General features: G+C 50.2%; 1 protein-coding gene across 1 annotated transcript in view; it reads left to right on the top strand.

The window, feature by feature from the left end:
- TGFBI (transforming growth factor beta induced) overlaps nt 1–5,675 on the top strand; it is a 31,124-nt gene extending 25,449 nt beyond the window's left edge. The window contains exons 13-17 of the mRNA XM_090288286.1: nt 1,657–1,781; nt 2,984–3,086; nt 3,936–4,015; nt 4,567–4,591; nt 5,051–5,675. Of these exons, the coding sequence (XP_090144412.1) occupies nt 1,657–1,781; nt 2,984–3,086; nt 3,936–4,015; nt 4,567–4,591; nt 5,051–5,091 (374 nt within the window). The 3' untranslated portion in view covers nt 5,092–5,675. The remainder of the gene's footprint in view (nt 1–1,656; nt 1,782–2,983; nt 3,087–3,935; nt 4,016–4,566; nt 4,592–5,050) is intronic.
- Nucleotides 5,676–23,383: the final 17,708 nt, after the last annotated feature.

Genomic DNA, 23,383 nt, shown 5'->3' with positions numbered 1-23,383 from the left:
GCCCTGAGAAATGTAGCTGAATATGTTTGAGAAGAAATCTAGTGGTCAAGAGGTTGGGCTCCCAGATGACCTGAACACAGGCTCAAATCCTGGCTCTAGCATTTGCCAGCTGAATGGCCCCTAGCAGGTTGCTTAACCTCGCTGGGCCTCAATTTTCTCATTAGGAAAATGAGGATGGTAAGAGGACCTTGCTCGGTGTGTTGAGGATTAAATGAAGTGTTCCCCACAGGGCTAGGCATACATCTTCCATCAGTAACAGGTGGGGTGGTGGAGAAATAGCACAGGGTTGGGGTGCTGGGTTCTGACACATGCCCGTTAGAGACACTTCTACCCATCACAGAAGGTGGGCCAGAGAAGGAGGAGGAGGAAGGGCCTTGGCCAAACCCTGGGGCCACATAGTCTACGCCTCCCTTCCTGCTCTGGAACAACTAGAAGGTTCAGGTTGCAGGCAGCTGTGAGCTGAATTTGTGTCCTGTTTAATTTCCTTTATTGCTAAACGAATGCCTGTGTCTCTGATGCTGACGTATGTTCCCAAGAAGAGGGGAGAAGTTCATTCTGAACATAAACTTTCCACCCTCTCTCTGTCCAGCAGGAACGAATATTCCCTGGGTGGCCTGAGCCTACTCGGCTTCCGTTTCATTTTCAGCTGTGTGAGAGCAGGGGAAGGCGAGGGCAAAGCTTTCCAAATGCGCCCTGCCACAGGCCCGTGGGCAGGATCAGACCCCAGCCTGTGGACAGACACCTCGAGGGCTGGCGGTGTGTCTGGCAGGGGAACTCTTGCCGCTGTAGGCAGTCTGTGTTTGGAACTCACTTGGTACCTGGGGGCTCCATCCCACAGCGCTAAAGTGGATGTGTCCATGACCAAGCAAACTCTCCAAAATGCTTTAAAACTTCCTCCGTTCTCAGTTCCAAGATGCTGGGAATAGCCCTGGGGAAATTCAGCCATTTGGCTGGTAATGTGAGGATCGGGGGCAGCCTTGATGGAGATGAGAGAGCAGCTGGCAGCTTGCAGCGCTGCCTCCCACACTTAATTTGGGAAATGCCCGTGCACCGTGATGAGCAGTTGGCGGGGAGGCTGATGTGGGCTGGAAGGAATGCTGAGATGTGAGGAGGAGGGACGCCGGGGCGGGAATCCCTCCTCAGCCCTGACCTCACCGGCTCCATAGCTCCTCCAGATTGCAGCTGTTGACTCTTTCAAGTTCTCCCTTCAGGAAATAGCCGTCTCCGAATATGCGTTTGAGAGCAGAATGTGTAAATATTTCACTACTGTGTTATAACCATAAGGAGCCACACTGATGATGAAATGTCCCAGATGCCAGTGCTGGAAGGTCCCTGGCTTCCCAAGCAAATATTTAGCTCATGGAAACATGAGTCACCCTCACAGAGGAGTATGGATTAACTCCTTCTCAGCAACCCAACTCAGCAGCCCGACCGCTGGGGAGGCTCATGGCCTCAGACACATGCCTCGTTCCCCTGGTCACTATGAAATGGTGGGGCAGAGGGCTGAGCACACAGTGGGTGCTCAGCGAGGATTTGTTAGCCAGGCCAGGAGTTCTCCATCCCAGCAGTGGCCACTCATGTCTGCCTAGGCCCTCCTTGACCACACCAATGACCAGCCTTGGGGTTAACTCTGCTTTCTTTCCCACACACCTGCAGGCAATGCCAAGGAGCTTGCCAACATCCTGAAATACCACATCGGCAATGAAATCCTGGTGAGCGGAGGTGTCGGGGCCCTGGTGCGACTGAAGTCTCTCCAAGGCGACAAGCTAGAAGTCAGCTCAGTGAGTGCATCTGCAAATGAAAAGGCTGGCTGTGGCCTGCCACCAGGCCTCTGGGGCACAGCTCACCCCTGCAACAGCATTAGATACACACACAGTCTTTAGGATACATCTCAAATCTCAGAGTACATTTTGTCCAAAGAAAGAAAGAAAATAGAAAAGGGTCTTCAGGGAAATCAAGTGAGCTTGTGGTTAGACATGAATAAGAACTTCCAGATTTGCAGGGAAATAAAGCCTCTGATTGGCATCTGAGAGAGGCTATTAGATCTTCCTTCCCTTAAGGAGATGATGGGCAATCACTTATCTGATTTGAGAGATCAGTCCCCAATCCCCTTCCCACTCCATCCCCCAAATCCAGGGCCCACTGAATTGTACCATGAGCCAGACCATCCCAAAGTGTTTGACCTGTGAGCCTTCCCTTGCTCTGCACATTGACACACATTCCCCTTTGGAGCTGCCTGAGGGCTCTCTGGTGGCCCCAGCCAAGGCCACTGACCACCCCATGGAGGGACCACTCTTTCAGTGTGCGGCTGGCTCAGCCTCTGTGCCTGACTCTCTCCTGCCCTTCAGCCGTCCCTCTGCTCATCAGCTTCTCTCCCGAGCATGGAAAGGCATGCAGGGAGGCAGGGATGACTCGTGTGACTCGAGACTGTCCCAGCTCTTGGATTCGGCAGTCAGGTCCCGTCTGTCACAGGCTTCAGTCCCCCCTTCCCTCCTTGGGTCTGATATGTGGGTCGCCCAGGAAAGCCTAAGATAGATTTACCCTGGTGCACTTCCTGTGAGGAAGATCCCAAGTAGGGCATCGAGCAGAAGAGCAAAGAGCCCTTTACCCAGAGCTGGAGGCCTAGGTTCTATCCTCATCCATCCAACCAACCTCACTTAAAGGAGGCCCCTGCCCTCTCTTGAGTCTCAGTTTCCTCTTCTGCTAAGTGAGGCAATGATATCTGCCTGGTCACCACACGCTGCTGTGAGGATAAAGTGAGGAACATGAAGAGCATGTGTGAATCACAAGGGGGTGAGTGCGCACAGGGACTAGAATGAGTCCAGCAGAGCAAAGGTGTGTAGTGGGCAGGACATTTCCTTCCAGCAGAGCATCCCGACACATAGCCGAGGGTCTGGTATCTGGAAGTGCTCCGTCAACACTGGCTGAGTGAATGAGATAAAAATGCTCTGTGTTCAACAGTTGTTGCCTCTTTTTCCCCCAGAAAAATAACACTGTGTATGTCAACAAGGAGCCTGTGGCTGAGGCCGACATCATGGCCACCAATGGCGTGGTCTATGCCATCTCCAGTGTCCTGCAGCCTCCAGGTAGGCCCTGAAGCGTCCTGTTCCCACTCAGTAGTAGCTGCCTTTCTCGAGCAGTTGGTATCCGATAGAAGAACTCCTCTGAGCAAAGATGAGAAGAAGGTACGACATGCAAACTGAGCCTTCCCGGACAGCATTGCTGTGACTGAGTGACAGTGAATTAGGAACTGTTCTTTCAAAGACGTTACACCAGGGCACACAAGGACAGACCTCTTTCTGAATTGCCTGGCTGTCTTTGCCCACTCAGACCCAGCCCAGTTGTTCAGCACATGCACACGCTGTGAACGCGGGAGCTCCCTTTACGCTGTGAACGGGGCGCTCCCTTTACACTGTGAACACAGGAGCTCCCTTTACCTTCAGCAAAGCTGAATCCGGGTCCAACCTCCGCTCTCTCTTGTATGTTCACCTTCCTTTGTGCTCTCTCCCCACGGGCCAAATCCTGCCACGCGGTGTGACAGTCGTAAGGGGAAAATTCACTGGAAAATGTGAGCCAGAAAGCCCAGCAGTGCCCTCAGCATGGCTGTTAGGCAGTGGTTTTCAACCTCCCATCTCATGGCACACATAAGCTAATTACTGAAGTCCTGTAGCACATCAAAATATATTTTTTGCCAATCTAACAAAAAAATAGGTGTTAGTTTGATTCCTTCACATCGGACAGCTATTGTTGTGTTGCTTGTTGTCATTTCTTTGTATTTGACAGTTGAAAGGAAAAGTGGTCAGTGCCCTGACTAAATAGTCAGGTACTGCATGTTTTAAACATTCTTGTGGCGCACCAGTTGAAAATATGTGGTATTAGGAATGGCATGCTAATAGTTTCTCTCTCACCAAAGCTGCCTTTTCTTTCATTTCCAGCCAACAGACCTCAGGAGCGGGTGGATGAACTGGCAGACTCTGCACTTGAATTTTTCAAACAGGCATCAGCCTTTTCCAGGGTAAGACACCTGCCAGGTTTGGCCCTGGCCTGAGCAGCCTTGCTTGGGATCTCTTGGGCCCAGGTAGCTCTGCTGCTTTGGGTCAGGTGGAGCCCCTTGGGAATATGGGGCACCTGACAAAAGGCTTGCATTTTCGAAAAACGGTCTGCAGGAGGTAGTCCTTAATCCAGAGGCCTGCAGCTAGAATGTGTCACTTTCCTTTGAGACAGAGGGGTGTCCTTAGTGCCCCTCAGGAAGGTTCTTGGCCCGAAGCTCCAACTCCTGAGCTCCACCCCCTGTGCAGCCCCAGCTCCCCAAGCTCTAGGCTGGGGTCTTGGTGGGAGCGTGGTTCTGGGGTCTCCCAAGAAAGTCCTCCTCAGACTCCATTTGGTATGGGTTTGCACACTACTTAGGGCTGCCACGGCCAACTAAGGGGCTCCTCAGGGCCCCCTTCCTCTTCCTCATCCCCAGCATTTGTTCTGAGCAGGGATGGCAGTGAGCAAAGTCACTGCCACAAGCAGGTGCGGGCACCTCTCACTCAAAACCTGACACCTCATGTCCTTCTCTTTCAGGCCACCCAGACCTCTGTGAAACTAGGTAAGTCTGGGTTTGAAGTCCCCATAGACTCGTTTGGGCCTTAACCCAAAGCAGGCCATCCCTTCCATCTGGTTTCTAGAGAGAAAATCATTGTGGTGCAGGGAAGTCAGCCTGGCCCTTGGAATCAGGCTCAGAACACTCCATTTCCTTCTCTGGAAGATGGAGATAATAAGAGTACCAGCCTTTTAGGGTTGATGTCAATGTTTGACTTCGGGAGCCTGGAAATATTGTGCAGGGGCTTGGCAGGACCCCCCAGTGAGGACCCGGCTCCAAGCTCTAGATGCGGGAAATCCCAGCTGACTATCTCACTGAGGAAGGAAGTTTCACAAAGCACCTGCTGGGTGCAGGAGAGTATGGCAGAAGGAGGCCCCTTGGCCCCCATGCCCATGAGCCTGACAGGACCTAGACAGACATGGGGAAGTGTGTGTTCTTTTCACCTTTCAATCTTCTCTCTTTCAGCTCCAGTCTATCAGCGGTTATTAGAGAGGATGAAGCACTAGTGTGAAGACCATGGGAGGAATGTACTTCTGCAGCTCCTTGCCAGTTTCTCCTAGTTTGCCAAAGAGACTGATATTTTTGAAACCAAATAGCACACTTCAATGTACATGGGCCGCACCATAGTGAGATCTGAGCTTTGGGCAGGTTGGGGGAGGAAGGAGAGAGATGTCCTCTTAACTTTTGTTCTCTCTAAACATAGCTGTTAACTCACTGCATGGAGAGGCCTGGATGTCACTGCCTGACATTTGCTTCCAGAAAGAACCTGTCCCAAACACGAAACTTCCTGCCTATGCCAACTGCTCCAAAAAAGGGCACCAAAGTTTGTGGAGCTCCCAAAACATGCATCAAGCCACCCAGCATCATGGGGGTATCCTGGCACAGTTTTTGTAAAGCTCCTTTTTTGCTGGAGAAATGACGTCACTATAAGCTATGCGTTGAACTGCTCTGTCAAACGTGGCTCAAGTCTACATGCAGCATGGCCCTGTCCAGGTAGATAAGAGAGGGTAGGTAGAGCACACAGAGCCCAGGATTCCCCAGGTGTGGCAGAGCCATGGTGCATTTGTAATAATAAAGCCAAAGAAACATACGCTCGTGTGAATGTGGACTGTGTTGGCCTGGGTGTTCACCAGGGACGAGGTCCTGTCCTTCCTTCACAGCGACAGTGCCCCTGGGAACCGAGGACGGGCTGGTCCTCAGATACCCAGACAGTACGGAAGGTTTGAACCTCAGCCTTTGTTGAACTTTTGTTCATTTCTGTTTCTACCAGCCCCGGGGCGGGCCTTGGGACCTTCATGTTCACTTTACCAGCATTTCTCTTACTGGCCCGAAGTGTCGTGTTCCCTCACAGCATTGTGACCCTGTGAAATGGGGCCCCCATGGTCCCATTATACAGATGAGGAGGCTGAGGCTCAGGAAGGGGAGAACCTCTGGGAACACAGAAAATGGCTGAGCTGGGACTGGAACCCCAGCTTCCTGACTCCCAGAGACCGCCCCTTGACAAGTGAGCAAGTCCAGGTTTTCTAGCCATACCCTCTGTGTCAACTCTTTGCACTGAGACTGCTCAGGATCAGGGCAGCTGAGAGCCTTTCTGTGTGTGTCTTCCCAAAGGAGCCCATTTTCTTGGGAAATGGAATAGTCCCGCCCTCCCTCACTTTACTTGGCCAAGGCTGACTCTCTCCAGCAGGCGGAGCTCATTCCACTTAATGGGCCCAGTGAGCCAATGCTGCTGCTGGCTGCTGCTGGTCTCTCCACTGCTGGGAACAGAGCGGTGGCGGAGCAGACAGCCCTGCCTTACAGACATCACATGTCGTCCAATAAAGTCATCCATTCATTCCACAGCTAGAAGAGCATCATTCATCAGCTAATGGCGCTATTGCCTGCTTATCCACGTGGGCTCAAGGACAGCTCTGTGGTTCTGTGCGTAGTGAAGAAATCTGAGGGAGTTGGGGCTGGGGGGGTGGGACACACTGGATCTCCCAGAATGGTGGGAGACCAGAGGAGTTGAAGGAGCTAACCTGCTAAGTGCTCAGGGGAGGAGGGCTCAGGAGGAGAGGTGCCAAGCGGTGAAGTGTGGTCTGCTCCTCTCATCTGGCCTGGTCACAGAGGCTTGGGCTGCGGTGACGACCTGGCTCAGTGAGGGGGTGCTCCACTCCGCCTCACTTGCAGCGCTCCAAATGCACACACTGGACTTTAAAAGAGCATCAGAACCTGAGTGATGAGATGTAAAATAAAAGTCACCACAGGGTTCCTTAAAAAAGCCAAACCCTCCTCCACCAGTCACTTCAACCTCTGCCCTGCCCCACCCAGCCTTCCCAAAACAGGAGTTCCACTCTATTCTCTCAGCTCCCCCTAGAGAGTCTGCCATTGCCCTGCCTTCTCCCAGCCAAAGAGGGTCAAGTTCCCACTTTGGGGCCCTAAACAACACACCCGTGTTTTTCCTGGAGATTCAGTGGGGTAAGTATTAGGTGCTGCCACCTGGAGATGGGCTCCATGGTTAAGGGGGCGGCCACTGGCTGTGTTGGGGTGGGTAGTTGCTGGAGGAAAGTGTGCGCTGCCCCTGACCCATCTGTCTGAAGGCCAGAGGAAGGCTGCCTGGCCTTCCTTGTCTGAGCCCTGCCTGCTGCCCCCAACCAGGAACAAGAAGGGAAGGGGGAAGGGAAAGGAGTCTGCTGGGTCCCTTCTCTCTGCTGACACGCTGGGGCTACCAAGCCTCTGAGATGTAGAGAGAACTGCAAAGACACTCAGCACTGGGGTCCCAGGACTGACTAGGCTGGGGTGGGCCTTCCCCACACAGGAGGCAGGGGCTGTCTAGACCTGGCCTCACTGGCCAACTGACAGGCCAGCTCAACTGCGGGAGCAGAGGCCAGCCACTGCGCCAGGCTGTGGACCTACAGGCGTGGTCTTTTCTATTCCTGACACCAGTCCTGTGAAATGGGTGAGTGCTAGTAGAACTTTCATTTCACTACTGTGGAAATAGAGGCTTAAAGAGACAAAGCAGTTTGTCTGGTCACAGAACAGGAAGAGGCTGGAACACAGTCCAGGCTCATGCGAGTCAGGATCCTATACTCTTACCCAGTCTGCCCCATCTGTCCCACCACATAGAGTCATTGAGGAGAAGCCCAGGCAGCCCTGGGCAAGCAGGACATGAGATCCGGATGGCCAGAAGGGACTCGAAAACCCTACCCCTCCTGAGAAGCCCCATCGGCCTGGTCTCTGTGTGCACAGCCCAGACCATAACTTGTTCACATACTGCTGGAGGGCCGGGAGGGGGACCGCAGCAGCCAGGGACACCCCTGCCACATAGATGTCAGGAAAGAAGAGAAAGGAAAGGGGTTCTCATGCAGAGGGAAATACCTCTGTGCCCGAAATCATAATTCAGTGGCATACTCTGAGAGGCACTGCCTGGAACATTGTGCTCAGAAACTTTCCAAAGCTAGAAGGGAGGGCCATGGAATGAGGGATGGGCCTGGCACCCTGGCCAGAGAAGTCAAATGGGGCCACCTCTGGCCATCACTGCCTGGGGTACAAATAAAGACCCACTCCATGATGTCCTTTGGCCAAAGTCCGGATGCAGGTAGTTCAGAAAATAAGTGGTGGGGTCCTACACACACACACACATACACACACACTTCTACAGCCTGAGGTCCAAGGCAGCCTCGGGCAAGGAGAACTCCCACAAAGCCCCCTTCACCCCAGCCACCTGCTTTGTCCCGAGCTTACCCTCAGTGGGGCAGGCAGTGGAGCTCACACTGAAACCTGGAGAATGATGAAGTTGGGAAAGAGAATTTGGCTTCAAGACAGTCTGCATAGTCTCTGAGGCCAGTGCTAGAGTGGTCTGTGTGACTAGAGTGGAGAAAGGAGAGAATATTCCTCTGGTGGGCCGCCTGGAAGCCAGACAATGCCAGGCCTTGTAGTCTGTGGTAAGAATTATAGGCTTTATCCTAAAGACAAGGAGAAGCCACTGGAGGACTTTAGTTGGGGAGAGAGATGGGAAGACTGTGCTAAGATGAAAAATTTTAAATTGTGGTGAAACATACATAGTATGAAATTTATCATTCTAAGGCCAGAGGGATTGGCAAGAAGAATTCAAAGTGATTTGAAAAGCAAGGACCTACAGCCAAGATTACCCAGCAAAGCTATCGTTTAGAATGGAAGGGCAGATAAAGAGATTCCTAAATAATAAAAAGCTAACGGAGTTCATCATCACCAAAGCAGTATTGCATGAATGTTAAAGGGTCTTCTTGAAGAAGAAGAAGAAAAAGAAGAAGAAGATATAAACAATAAAATGGGAATAAATGCATATCTATCACCAATTGAATCTTAAAAATAAAATAAAGTAAATGAACAAGCAGAAGAGAAACAGAGATACAGAGAACATTTTGATGGTTCCCAAATGGGAGCAAGTTTGGGAGGATGGTTGAAAGAGGTGAAGGGATTCAGAAACACAAATTGGTAGTTACAGAACAATCGCAGGTATATCAAATACAGCACAGGGAACAGAGTCAATAGTATTCTACTAAATATGTGTGGTGCCAGGCGGGACCACCTAGGCAGAGGGTGTAGACAGAGTGCCTGGGCCAGAGGCTGGGCAGAGGAAGAGAAGCCTGCAAAGGCCCGAGAACTAGTGTGTAGCTCCTGGAAACCAAGATAGGAGAGCCTTTCAGGAAGGAGGGAGTGCCGATTGTGTCAGATTATTGATTTGCCCACTGGGTGTGGCCACATGAATGTCATCAGCAACCTTGGCAAGGCCATCCTTGGGGGTTGGGGCAGTGGCAAGAGGGCTGCCTCTAGAGAATGAGGGAAAGAAGGGTGAGAAGGATAGATTTTTGCGGTCTGAGTTCTTAATGGATGCCATTTTCAGGCATTGAGAACCCTGTAGGTGAGCAAAGAACTGGAAATATCTAGTTGTTCAGTTTCATCCCCTGGAGCCTGGATTAGAAGCCCCTCCTCCCTCCTTCCCTGCGCACCCATCACTTCAGCCCAGATCACTTACATGCAGTGATTTCTTACTTCCTTTGGGGCTGGCTTCCCCTGCCAGGGGCTGAGCTTTGAGGTGGGATCCTGTCCCTCCCCTAGGTGCCCACGCCTGGCACAGGGCCTGGCATACAATAAGTATTCAAACACTGTTACCCTGGAGCTTGGTTTCCAGAAAACACATGGCCCCTTCATTTAAGAAGGTGGACCCAGCCCTGGCCAGTGTGTCTCAGTTGGTTAAAGGGTCGGTCTGTGAACTGAAGCATCGCGGGTTTGGATCCCAATCAGGGCCCATACCCAGGTTGCAGCTTCAATCCCCGGTCAGGCATCCAATCAACGATGTTTGTCTCTCTCTCCGACCACCACCCCCCAAAGCAATGAAAAAGTATCCTCCAGTGAGGATTAGGATAAAAAATAAAAATAAAAAAGGTGGGCCCAGGCCTCTGCTTCTCTGAAAGGGAAGAGGAGGCATCCCAGACACTTTGGGGATCCTCCTGAGTGAGGCGGTTTAGGGGAGTGAGGGGGCTCTTGTGCATGTGGGCTGAAGGAAGCCTACCTCCAGCACTTTCTTCAGGGCGATTGCAGGAAAGCCGATGGTAGCCTGGTGGCATCACCGTCCCCAGGGCAGCCCACCAGCTTTGCCTCCAACCACTTTGGCTAAGAAGACTCCCCAGCTGAGAGTCAGCAGGCGCCGAGGGAAGGAGCCAGAGAACAGATGACTGGCTGCTTAATCACACCGCAGAGCAGGTCACTTCATGTGGCCCAGGTGACCCAACCCTCCAGCCCCTTTGGAGAGAAGTTTCATGCTTAGAGAGTGTCCCCCTATTTCCAGGATCCTCCTCCTCCAGTTCTGTTAGAAAGAAGGAGGTCTGCGATTTGGGAACAGCGGAGGCAGAGGGGAAAGCCATCTGATTAAATATCCTCATTTGGGCGGAAATGAGTTTTTGAGTGAACAGATGGAAAACCACTCTCTCCCTAGCCAGTGGGGCCAGTGAGTCCCTGTGGCGTCTTGGCAACAGCTCCTAAATAATTTGTTCAAGGAAGCCGGCTGCATGCAGGGACCTTCCCCTGATGACAGCTCTCAGTCAGGCTTCCAGAAGCACAGGGCTTGGGGAACTGCACGGCCCAGGCGAGGAAGGAAAGGCTGAGTCACCCGCGGGGGCGGCAGGGCAGTGAGCACTCCGGAGGGGAGCCCCCTTGTGTGGGGGCAGCTCCTCAGAACACGTCTGACAGAGGAGGAAGAACAAGTGCCAGGAGGCAGCTCAGAAGCCAGCCCTCCTTGAAGAGACAAGGCCTTCATTCAGATCCTATGACTTCCTGCCTAGAGTGGGGATTCCCAACACAGCCAGGGCCTCCAGATCCAGCCTGGGGCCTCTCCTCCGGGTCGTGCACAGGGATCCACGACACAGGCTTCTGATGACTGACCATTGCCCCTTGAGCCCTACTCGAAACACATTTCATACAGACCTGAGATGGCAGAACTGCAGCACGCCCGTTGTCTGCCCCAAAGCATCTAGCTTAGACACACAGTAGGTCATCAATAAATAGGGAATGAGTAGGCCATCAAACCGCAGCGCAGTTTCTGTCTACGGCAGTGCGTAGAGGCTGTTCCTCAAGGGCACAGCAAGAGAGGAGAGAGAAAAAGCACAACCGGGTGTGATGTGGGCAAAAAGGCCTTCACTCGGAGCTCATGCAACGTGCCCTGGCGAGGTGCCCTGAGGGTTTGGGTGGGACTGTGGGCCGACCTCTGGCCCAGAGCACACAGCATCTTTAACAAGGCAGAGTCCATCCTGGTAGGACCCCTGGGCATTTGGGTGACGTGGAAACACCTTTATTTGTCGCTTACAGTTTATATACGTGAGAGAACGGAACCAGGAGAAATACCCCCAAAGTAAAGTAAAGCTTTAAAGGTATTTATCAATATACCTTTTTTTGGAAATCATGAAATATATACTAGTGAATTATTTAAACTCATTTTGTCATCTTTCCAATCATATTTTTAGCTTTAGAAAAATCATATTTGTGAATTTAGTTTTATTTCCTAACTTGTTTATCATTGTCTTGTTACCTTTCAGATCCAGTTTGAATTTGGTTTCCTCTAAGATGGGTGAATTATTCTTACTGAATAATGTTTTCTCCAAATTTTTCTCCCGCCATCTGGAGATCAACCGTTATTTCCTTCCCCATTACATTGTTCTGCCTTCCTGGAGATGTGTTTTATTCTCAGTCGTATCAGCCTGTGTCTCGCGGCCACACTTTCTTTTCCTTTGATCCACACATCTGTGCTTACACTGGAACCACACCACTTAAATTGGTGTTAATTTAGTATCTTTTAACATCACATAGAGTCAGACTCCTTTGCCTTTGAAGATAACTTTTTACTTTTTACAAAATTAACACTTCCTCCCTGCAAGAGCTTTAAAGAAAATAGAGGAGCAGAAAGAAAAAGTTAAGATAACCTCTAACAACCAGCGACAACCATTGTCAAATTACTGGAGCCAATACTTCCAGATGTTTTTGAGGAAAATATGAGTGTACGTAACATGTTGTAATCTTTTTATTTTCCAAAATAAAGTATGAATACGTTTCAAAATAAAAACAAGGCAGGCATTATGGTAAGTCGAATTTTAACATGGCCTCCATGACCTTTGCCCCCTAATTTATTCCCCTGATGGTAGACGGGAGGTTACCCAGGTGGGTCCAATCTAATCACACAGCCCCTTTGAAAGCAGATTTTCCCCCCAGCTGGTGACACATGAGAAAAATAAAAGAGATCTGAATACTGAGAAGAGCTGGGTGCAAAGTTTTCTGGTTTGAAGGTGGAGGGGGGATTCGGGAGCAGAGAGCAGCCCCTGACAGCCAGCAAGGAAGTGGGGACTCAGAGCCACACCTGCAGGGGACTGAATTCCACGACCATCTACATGAGCTTGGAAATGCTTTCTTCTCTGGAGCCTCCAGGTAGGAGCCCACCAACACCACGATTTTTAGCTGGGAGACCCTGAGCAGCGCACTCAGAATTCTCTTAGAGAAGCGTGAAATGAGGATGAGTATTATTTTAGCCACTAGGTTTGCAGTGACTTGTTACACAGCAATAGCAAACTAATACAGGCATTTCAACCTGTATTATTTAACAAGTTTTAAAGCCCTTTTATTATCTTTCTAATGGTGTTTTCAACATTAGAAAAGTCATATTTGGGACCAATCCTGTGAATTTAGTTTATTTTCTTCACTCAGCTTCTGCAGAGGCCTGGCTCCACGGAAAGCCCACGTCCTGGGTCTGAGATTCAGGGCCCCACTGTGTATCTAGGAAGCAGGGTGATTCCCGCGCCACCAGAGACCTGCTGAGAACTGGGGATTTGGAACCCCAAGGACTGGCAACATCTCTCCTCCACAGGCATTCTCCCTGGGGGGCTCGCTGTTGACTGGGGGACATCACTGACGAAGAGTGATTTCCACGTTCTCATTGATTATCTGATCATTGTTCTGGTTCCCAGAGGTGGGAACTGAGGCTCAAGAGGTTGTGTAATCTACCCAAGGAGATATCCTTAAACGAGTGATGGAACTGGAACTGTGACCCAACTCTTAGATTCTTCTAACGCCCACCTCCATGGCCCAGGGGAAGGCGTGCACTCAGTCTCAGTCCTGAGAAGCTGTGGGGCTTTTAAGTTCCTGAAGACTGATTTTCTTTTCTTTGCATCCTCACCCCAGGACATTTTTTCATTGCTTTTACAGAGAGAGAGAAGGAGAGAAGAAGGGAAAGAGAAACAGAGATGTGAGACAGACGCATCAGTCGGTTGCCTCCCCTCTGCACCGGGACCGGAAATCAAACCTGCAACCCAGGCAAGTGCCCTGACCAGGAATCGAACTCACAACCCTTTGGTTGTGGGACAACACTCCAACCAATTAAGCCACAGTTGCCAGGGATTCTGATTTTAATTGGTCTTAAGGGAATCAGACCTTAGTAGTTTCAAAACCTCCCCAGGTGATGCTAATGTTCTCTAACACTGCCCTGCGTAAGAAGCCCTTAGGGAAGCTTGTTACATATGCAGATTGCTATCCTGTGAAATTCCCAGCCCAGGAATTTGAATATTATCCCTCTCCCTCTGTGCTTTTCAGACTTGATAAAATGAAGATTCTGATTCAATAGGTCAGAGATTGAGCCTCAAATTCTGAATTTCAAACAAGTTTCCAGGTGACACTAATGCTACTGATCTTGGGGACACACTTTGAATGGTATGTGTCCCAGCAGATTTGGAAGAACCGCGCTAGATCAGTGTTTTCCGTAGTGTAGTCCCGGGACCAGCAGCATCACCTGGAAGCTTGTTAGAAACAAAAATGGGGTCGGGGGGGCGCCCACCCTGAGACCTACTGGATTAGAAACCTGGGGAGGGGGGTGGAAGCAGCAGTTTTAATAAGCCTCCCAGGAGACTGTATGCAGGGGACAGTATAAGAACCATTATTAGAGGAAAGGGCCACATCTGCTGGGCCAGAGCCAGCAGAGAAGGGGTGTCTGGCTCTCAGTCTCTGCTCTGGGCTCCACACCAGGAGGCCAGGTCGGGTGGAGCAGGAAGCAGACTAGGGTCCTGCCAGCCACATCTGGATCCCAGCATGAATTCTCCAGTTTCCTGACAAAGTCTGGGGCTGCCACGTTGGTGTCATTATGCAGATATGCAAAAGGCAACATTCTTGGAGGAAAGCCATTGACTTTGTGATTTTAATGAGATCTGGCTCAGCCTTCTCTCCAGATGTCCATTTATTGGTTCACCAACAGCTGCCAGGGAGATGCAATACAGAGTTTGTTGGGTTGGTCTTTTTTTCCCCCCTTAGTTTAATGCATCCATTTCTGGAGCCTAAACACCCATTTCTAGAAAGCAGTGGGATTTCCCTGGCCTGGATAAATAGGAAAAGTTAGCATCTCCCTGAAGGGAGGGGAGTAGATGATCATTATGAACATTCAGTATTTCAAAAAGTGTGTATTGAATGCCTGTTGTATGCTGAGCACTGCGCCACAAACTGGGGAGAGAAATAATAATACCATTCATTGTATTAAGGACTGGTATGTTAACTAACATATGTATGTGTTAACATTTTTTAACTTCCATGGCTGCAAGTCTTTTTAAAAGAAAGGATTTATTAAGTCATGGCTAACAAAAAAAGACCAGCCATGGGGCATGGAATCTAAACCACCAGCAGTGTGTCTGTGTAGGAAAGACAACATGTCCATCGTCCCAGAGTTTTTGTACACATTTTTTATTCACCAAGAAGGGGGGTAAAGATGCAAATTATTCTAAAAGAATTTACATTAGCTGTAGACAGGGGGGACTGGAGAAGGTGAAGCAGGGCTAGTCCTGGGAGAGGTGCAGAGACTCCCCCAGGAAGTAGTCAAGAGGTGTGGGTTAGCTGTGGGCAGCAGATTGGGAAATTCACGTGCAAATAAGAAGCAGAGGCTCCTGGGGCTCAATGGCACCTGGCTGTTCTCTTTTGGGTAATTAATCTCAGAGGTGGCCACCTGGAAGTTAATCCTAAATTCCAACAGATACACAGGAATGTGAGCAGTCTTCTGTTAGAGCTGCTCCACAGTGATTAACAGGCTAACTCTTCTGTCTCTCTCACTTTTTCACCACTGTCATTTTAACTGAGAATTTCTCAGAATTTTTTGTCATTTGCAAGGTTAGTGTATATAGTTAATGGTACCTTTACAAATAATATTTTCTCACCTCTGAGGTAGGTTATTATCTGTAAACGTCCAGTTTGCAGATGAACAAACTGAGGCTCAGAGAAGGTGTCACGTGCCCCAGATTCCACAGCCAGTTAATTGTAGGACTGTGGGTGGAGATGACTGTGGGGATTGGGGCAACTGCCAATTGCCTGTGTCCTTGCAAAAATGGGTGGAGGCACTTGGTTAAATATCCTAAAGGGGACGTCCACTTGTGATGTGAAGAATTTGCCAGTCTGTGTCTGCTAGGTGAGCCCGCGCCGACTCCACATGCCTCTAGCCCACCCCACCCAGCCACACCAGCCCCAGGAGAGTTCAAGGCAGAGGAGAGCCTTTGGTTCTGAATGTCTTCCTGGGACAGCTGCCATCTGACTCATCTGTCCCCTTTCATTTATTCACCATTTCATCACTGGCCCCTACTCCATGCCTGGCACAGGGCTTGTCACCAGGGACTCAATGGGGATAAGAAAAACAAGAGAAGGAGGGAGGGGGCAGCTTGGACACACTGGCCCAGCTCTCAGGATTGGTGAGATCCTTTTCTCTACCCTCAACCCACCCATCCCCACCTCACCAATCCCATGCCCACCCTAGAAGTCAGGTGCCAGGATTTCCCTCCCCACAAGGTCACCAGGTACCCTTTTCAAAGATATATTTCTGTCTCCTGGGAACTACTGGCTTCTCAGCAGGGGTCCTTAGGCCTTCTGAATGGTCCCCTAAGTGCACAGCCCAGAATAGCAGTGCTCTGAGCCGGAGTCCCTGGCCCCTGATGGGAGGGGAGCTCCGTTACAGCTGAAGACAGAGGAGTAGCAGAGAACAAGGACCCTGGGCCAAGGGTGCCGAAGTGCCCCCTTCCCCTTTCCTGGAGAACAGGCCCAGCCCTCCATTGCCCCACCCCAGGGCTGGGGGAGACTCACAGTCAAAGCCCAGCTCTTCTGCCTGGCCCTGCATGGAAGCTTTTAAAAATCAGCACAGCAGCAAGATGAGCCAAGGATGCAGCAGGGTGCAGCCCCACCCCACCCGGAGGTCTCTTAATAGCTAAGGGATCAGCTAGTCACAGGGAAGAAGAGAAGCTGATGCTGCGTTTCAGGTCTGAAACAAAGGCAGGAGTGAAAGACACAGACAGCAGGGAAGGCAGAGCAAAGGAGAGCGAGTCTCCACTTCATCCTCTGCCAAATACAAGCCTTTCACCTGCCTGTAGATGGGGTGTCTCCACCATCCTCCCCAGATTCAGATTTAGGGATCCACGTGGACTCAGGTCATCTCCCTGTGTGCCTCAGGACCTGGTTTGACCCCAGCAGCATCAAGCATTTCCTTGCATTTTTTTTTTTTTTTTAATAACAGAAAATTAGAAAGGAAGATCACTGAGCTGTGCAGAAAAGAAACTGGAGGGTGGGTAAAGAAAGCTGGAAGCCCAGCTGGATGCTGTCAAGGAGTCCAGGTGAAAGGCAGCCATGGCCATGATATGTGATTGAATTAAGGATACACTTTAGAAGTAAAAGCAAAAGAACTTAGTGGGTTGAATTTGGGAGAGTGAGGAAAAGAGGAAAATCAAAGATCGCATCCAGATTTCTGACTTAGGCAATCAAGTGGACGGTGCTGCTGTTTTCTGATGGGAAAGGCAAGGTAGGAACGAACAGATTTAGGTGGGTGAGAAGGGATCAGTTGTTCCGGTGAGTCAGGTTTGAAATGCCTCTGAGAAATTTCAGGTAGGCAGTTAGGTATTAGAAATGGAAGGTCAGGAAAGACACTTGGAAAATGTCAGCATACAGATAGAATAGGGGTGGGATAGCCATGCCAACCCTTGGAGGTCTGAGCGGGGGGGGGGTCCCCAAAGGAGACTGGTAAAGACTGGCCAATGAGTGAGAGGGAAGGGCAGAGGGGGTGGGGCTTGGAGGGAAAGTGTGCTCAAAGTTGCAGAATGGAGTAAGTTGAAGAGACTAGACCACTTGATTTGACCTGAGGTCACCTCTCTAAAAGGTAGTGACCAGTAGAGAGAAAGCCCTTTTGGAGTAGATTGAGAAGAGAAAGCTAAGAAATGGAGACAGGTGCTTTGAGGTGAAGGGGCACAAAAACACAGTGTTGTCAGGAGGGGAGATGTTGAGGGGGGTTGCTTGTGTATGTTTAGCTTGTTGTTTTCTTGGCATGGGGAGACCCTATTCATTCCCCCCAGATGGATCATATTAAGGCAAGTTTGTGAGCTGATGGGAATTCTTCAGTAGAGAGGCTAGTTTGTGGAGCAGGAGGAAGTTAGGGGCTGGGGTCGGGAATCCAGGAGTGGTCCAGACACCTCCACTAGAAATGTTGAGAAAGCAGGTGAAGAGCTTAGGAGCCATGCATTGGCTTTGGTGGTGGGAAGGCAAGGAAATTCTGTGCTTACATCAACTCATATATTGAATTATAAGGCAGCAGGGCCATCAGTTGGGGAGAAGGTTTGAGAGGAGGCATGAAATAGTCGTCCTAAAAAGTTCTTTGCAAATGCAGGTTCCAGCCACCACATGATGATCCTGTCTCAGCTGTCGGAGGCAGAACCTGGAAATCTGAGGTTTTAACAAGCTGCTCTGGTGCTACCTGTGGGGAAGGGGATCCTCCTCCAAACCACAGCCAGAAAGGTTTATTGTTTGCTTTGTTTTACATTAAGTAATCTGTGTTCTTTATGGAAAATTAGAAAACGAGGGTTGATCAAAATGTCAAGTTTAATCCCTACCCTCATCACTGCCAATGTTCGGTTCCGAAGCTAGGCCTAGCTCATGTTTCCCTCTTGTTCTGTTCCCTTTTTCTCCCTTGTGAGGTTCAAGTTCGCATGGCTCTTGGGGGCTCTTCTTTCTGCACCAGAACTGACCCCCCCCCCCCAGCGGAGGTGCTTGTTCCCGAGTGATTTGCTTCCTCCCGGCCCCTCTCAAGGTCCTGCGGCCACTTGCCTGGGAGCAGAGAGCCTGCGAGCCTGCGAGAGCCCCCTCTGCACCTGCCTGCTGGAGTTCCTGGGTGCCTCCGAGGCTGGACTCCCAGTGTCCCAGAGGCACGTGGTCCCGGGCCTCTCTGGTTGGGGCATGGGCTCAGGGATCGCGGGGGCCCCCAGACTTGAGCCCAAGCTGGTGGGCTGAGCAGTGTGCAGTGAGGCAGCGGGGGCTGCACGGTTGCCAGGACTCAGAAGCGTGAGAAACGTGGCGTGATTCAAGGTGTGTGAGACGTCTCCAGAGCCAGGTGGGATGGATCACAAGGCCAGACAGCTGGTCTGAGGTCCTCAAGAGCGCCCCCAGGAAACCTCTCCACCTTCAGGGACACCCCTTCTTCCCGGGGACCGTAGGATTTCCTACCCTGAGAACCAAGGCCCGCTCCTCATACCAGCCCTGCCTTTCAGAAAGGAACTTTAACTGTGCCAAGTCCTGGGACTTCACTCACAGGAGTTTAACTGGGGGGAGGGGCGGTGACTGGGTGGGGGGAGACACACCTAGACGTGCTAGACAGCAAGGGACAAAGGTCCCTGCCCTCCTGTGGTTTCTGTCCTACAGAGGAGCCCCACAGTAAACAAAATCGCATAAAATGTCTGGCACTGTGCAAAAATGCTGTGAAGGAAACAAGATGTGGATAAGAGAGATCTTTTGATTGGGAGGGAGGCTTGCTGAGGAATGTTCCACAGGAGTAAGCGTGGGCTAGGTGAGCCAGGGGTGCTCAAGGACATGAAAGAAAATCCCAGCGTGTCTGGAGAGTAAGGAAGGGAAGATATCGCTAGTTATGGTTGATTGAGTAGGTCTGTGGACACTGGTGCACACAAAGAAAATAGTCTCTAAAGATAAAATAGTAAATGACAGTGATTGTAAATAAAGTTCTGGAGTCTGTTTCCTTGTACTAGTAACCCTGGCCTGAGCTCCTCCGACTCTGACCTTGACCACAAGGCGCCTGCTACGTGACTTTTTCTTTTCTTCTTTCTCTCTTTTTTCTCCATCTTATATCTAACCTTGGCCCAAGAGTACCCAGCCGATTAAGTAATTGGCCAAAAGTTAGAGCAGCAGATCGCACACTTAGAATCCTCAGAGAGGGAATTACACTGAGCCCCGAGCAGGAACAAAAGGGTCAGAAAGCACCCGCGGGTCTCGAACCCCAGGGCAGGGATTTCAGTAACTGCCATGACGAAGTAACCGCTTGAGCTAATGCCGACCCGGGAGGTAGGGTGCGATCTTAGCCTCTAAACTATAGAGGAGTGACGTGGAGGGGCCGGGCTGCCCCTGCTCCACGCCTCTGAGCTCTGTGCGTCACCGGTCCCGCCCGCTCCCTGCTCGGTGTCCCGAGAGCTTGTCCGAGGAGTAGGGGAAGGCCTCTGGGTTCCCCGGCAGCGTGGAAAGGGACCAGAATGCGCGCGAGGGGAAAGCCGAGGGGGCGGGTGAGCACCTTGCAGGCCACGGGCCCTGGTCAGGTAACCAGGTGGCGGAGGCCTCTCCTAAGAAACTTTTCAGGGTGCCCTGAGTGGATGGGGGTAGCCCAGGACCTTTCATAATGTGGCCCAGGAGCAGCCAGTGAGCTTTTCAAGGGCTGAGGCCAGCTCTTTTCATCTCTGTCAGGTCCTAAGCTGGGCCCTGGGGACACAGGGTTTTTGATCAGCAAATGATTTGGGGGTAGAGATGTGAATGATTATCAGGGCACCTGGACCCAGGATGAAGCCTACAGGCTGAAGACTTGAAAGCCTCATAGCTCAGGAGAAACTGCCTGTCCGGTGTCCCCGTCCCCACCCCCATCCCAACCCACTTCCCCATACAATTGCTAACAGAGGATGATGATGTCCCTGATCATTGGCACATATCACATTACCAAGCTCTGGTTTAAGCATTTACCCATTTAATGGCCCAAACAACTCTGAGTTTGGTAATGTTTCCCCATTTTGCAGATGAATAAACTGAGACTCAGTTTAAAGAATTGGAATGTTAGAAATGAGAAAAAGTGAATCAATTATTCAGGGACAGAACCAAAGTTTGAATTCTCAGGGTCTCTCTGTCTCGTTTTAAAATATGTCAGACAATGAGTACACTGCTCTAGATGGAGTTCTTCCATTTTATTCTTTGCTGTTTCCTTGTACCTAGCACAGTGCTGGTCCATAGTAGACATTCAATAAACATTCGTTAAGTGAGCAAGTCACTGATGGGGAGAGAAGGACAGCATTATACAAGAAACTGCTTTAGAATCCCCAGCCTGGGTTGAAGCCCAGCTCCTTTACTTCCTAGCTGTGTGAATTCAACCTCAAGCTTGTTATAAATATTTTTTATATTCATACTGTGAAACAAAAACCACTTGAAAAATTAAAATGCATACAAGTAGAGAAAACCACTCTAATCCCAGCTATATACCCAGACCCCTCCCCAGCAGTAACAGCTATTTTTATAAAGTTTGCTTCACCTTCTTCCAGTTCTCTTTCTGTCAGTTTACATATGAAGATAAATAAAACTATATAGCTTTATTTTGTTTATGGCTGTGTTTTGTTTAATGTCATGGGACTGCACTGCACCAGCTTTGTGGGGAATTCTGCAATGTGTCTGGGAGATGTTCCCACAGCGACGTCTGGGATCTCTCATTATTTACAATAACTCCCTGAGAGTGCATGAACCCTGATTTGTTTTGCCATTCTCCTGGTAGGACTGGACATTGAAGTTTTGTTGTTGTTGTTTTTCACTCGTTTACAAATAGTGCTCCAAAGAACATCTTTGCACAAGACTCTTCATGAAAATGAGCAAGTACAACAAGTATTTCTCAAGGATAAGTTCCCAGAATGGAATAGCTAGGCTGAGTAATATGCAGACTTAAAATTGTAATTGCAAGTTGCTGTCCAAAAACGGTCCTACAAAATAGTATGTACCTGATGTAGGCCTGGGAAGTTATGCGGTGATAATGCACGTTGTTCAGGCCAGGCACATAGTAGGATCAGTAAGCAATTACCAGAGTAATCATTTCCCCCTCCCCTCCATTCCCAGCTCTTGACTTGATCAAGCCCTGGCTTTGGAGCCTGGCGCCTGGGTTTAGAGACGAGAACTGGCCAGCAGGAAGGCAGAGACATAGCGGGTGCGTCCCAGGCGCTCCCCCTGGTGGGCAAATGTCTCTGGACAGTAAGGAAAACCAGGTCTTTGTGAACCCTAACACAGATCACATCCATTCTTGCTCAGAGCGCTGAAAGATCTCTCATTCTTAGAATCCAACCCAGACTCCATTCTCCAGGTGATCTGGTGCCCGCCTACCTTTCTGATGGTACCTGGTGCCCCTCTCCTCTTCCCTTGTTCTGTTGCAACCACGTTGCCCTCTCAATCCTTCACTATTTCTCAGATCTCCCCACCCTCCAATCATTCTTTAACACTCAACTCCTTAGAGGGCCTTTCTTTGAAGACTATCTAAAGGGCCACCTCTCCTCTCCACACCCCCTCTTTCCTCTTTGTCACATCAGCCTGTGTTTTTCGCTTATTAGCAAGTATACACTTAAGTAAACCCAGACATATCTTTTCCCCCCCTCTTACAAGGAGGGGGAGGGAGGGAGAGAAACACTCATGTGAGAGAGAAGAATAGATGGGTTGCCTCTTGCACACCCCCCACCAGGGACCTGGCCCGTAACCCAGGCCTGTGCCCTGCCCAGGAATCAAGCCAGCAATATTTTGCTTTGTGAGAAGACACCCAACCAATTGAGCCACACCAGCCAGGGCTAAACCCAGACATCTCCAAGAGTGGCAGAGTTCAGTGTCATGAGGGCAGGTAGACCATATCTGTATGACTTGTGATCCTTGTCCTGCCACAGCACCTGGCAGTAGGAAGCACTCAACATTTGTTTTATGAATACATGAGTGAATAAATAAATGGCCCTAACAAGCAGGAGTAGAACTGACATTGAGAGGCAGGAAATACCTTCTGGGGCTTTGGTTCCCTTTCCCCTCCATGATCAATATGAAATTTTTTCCTGGGGTAACCTTTAGCCAGAGATATTATCTGAAGGTGGAGGGAAGGAGGCAGAAGGCAGGGGAGGTTTCCACACCTTTGCTTTGGTAACCATTTCCACAATCTGTGTGATAGACCCTATTATTTGCTGGATTAGCAAACTGAGTCTCAGAGAGGCAGAGTAGGATGCTTGGGTGCACAGCTAGCATCAGGCTCCATGAATGGGACTGCCTGGTGATTGGAGGGTTAGCCAACAGTCCCATCCTTTAGTCCAGAAGGACACATAGCCCAAAGGAATTACAACCCAACATTTATGGCTCGGTGGTCCTTCTCAATGGAGAAATATACACTGGCTGAAGATGACTGAGGGGTGAATTCAGCCTTCAAAAGCCTTACAGCCAAGAGATCCAGTAGACCATTGCTCTGTAGGATGTCAAGTAGTATGCTTGATGTGTGTACAACTGGGGAAACCATGTATGGCAAGGTAGTACGTAACTCCAGCCTGGGCATTGCCTGTTGGAATGACACAATGTGAGTGGTACGCTCTGGAGTCATACCATGCACAACCTCAGCAAATGTGTGCAGCTGCTGGTGGGGAGGGGCAAGTCATCTAGAATTAGGTGAGCAGTCTGAGGAGTGAGAAGAAAGACTAGGTCTCAGGGGAGCACCAATATGCAGGTGTCTGGGGAAGAAGTAAAGCCAGAGAGGCAGAAGGAAGACCGGGTCTTAGAGGAATCCGCCGAAGAGGAAGCAGGATGGAGGAGCAGGCAGCAGTGCCAAAGGATGTGACTCGTCAAGCAAAGAAGGGCCCCCAAGGGACGCAACGATTGGTGGAACTTCGGCAGGAATGGCGAGGATGAGAGAGTCCCATTTGTTGTGGGCTGAAGGAGATGCGGAAACAGTGCGGGTGTTCAGCCCTGTCTGGAGGCTGGGCTGTGGAAGGAGAGGGAAAGCCAGAGTGGTAAGGGTCTTCAGGACTGGGGAGATATTTGTTCTTTTGTTGGTTTTTAAGAGCCTCGAGCATGTCTAAATTCTGTTGGGAAGGAGGCAGTAGCAAAGAGAAGTTGAAAACTCACTACCGAGTTTTGTATAAGGATGATTGGCACAGGGAAATTTCTAGAAGGGAGACAGGTTGGATTCATAGTGGGCAAAGATTCCAGATGCTGGCTATTCAGGATTCCAGAAGGCTTCATGGAGGTGGT

This window comes from Furipterus horrens, unplaced genomic scaffold (genome assembly GCF_987537825.1).
Source record: "Furipterus horrens unplaced genomic scaffold, mFurHor1.1.pri manual_scaffold_10, whole genome shotgun sequence".
Taxonomy (NCBI): domain Eukaryota; kingdom Metazoa; phylum Chordata; class Mammalia; order Chiroptera; family Furipteridae; genus Furipterus; species Furipterus horrens.
Note: the sequence above shows the minus strand (reverse complement) of the source record. Positions and strands in the feature narration are given on the sequence as shown.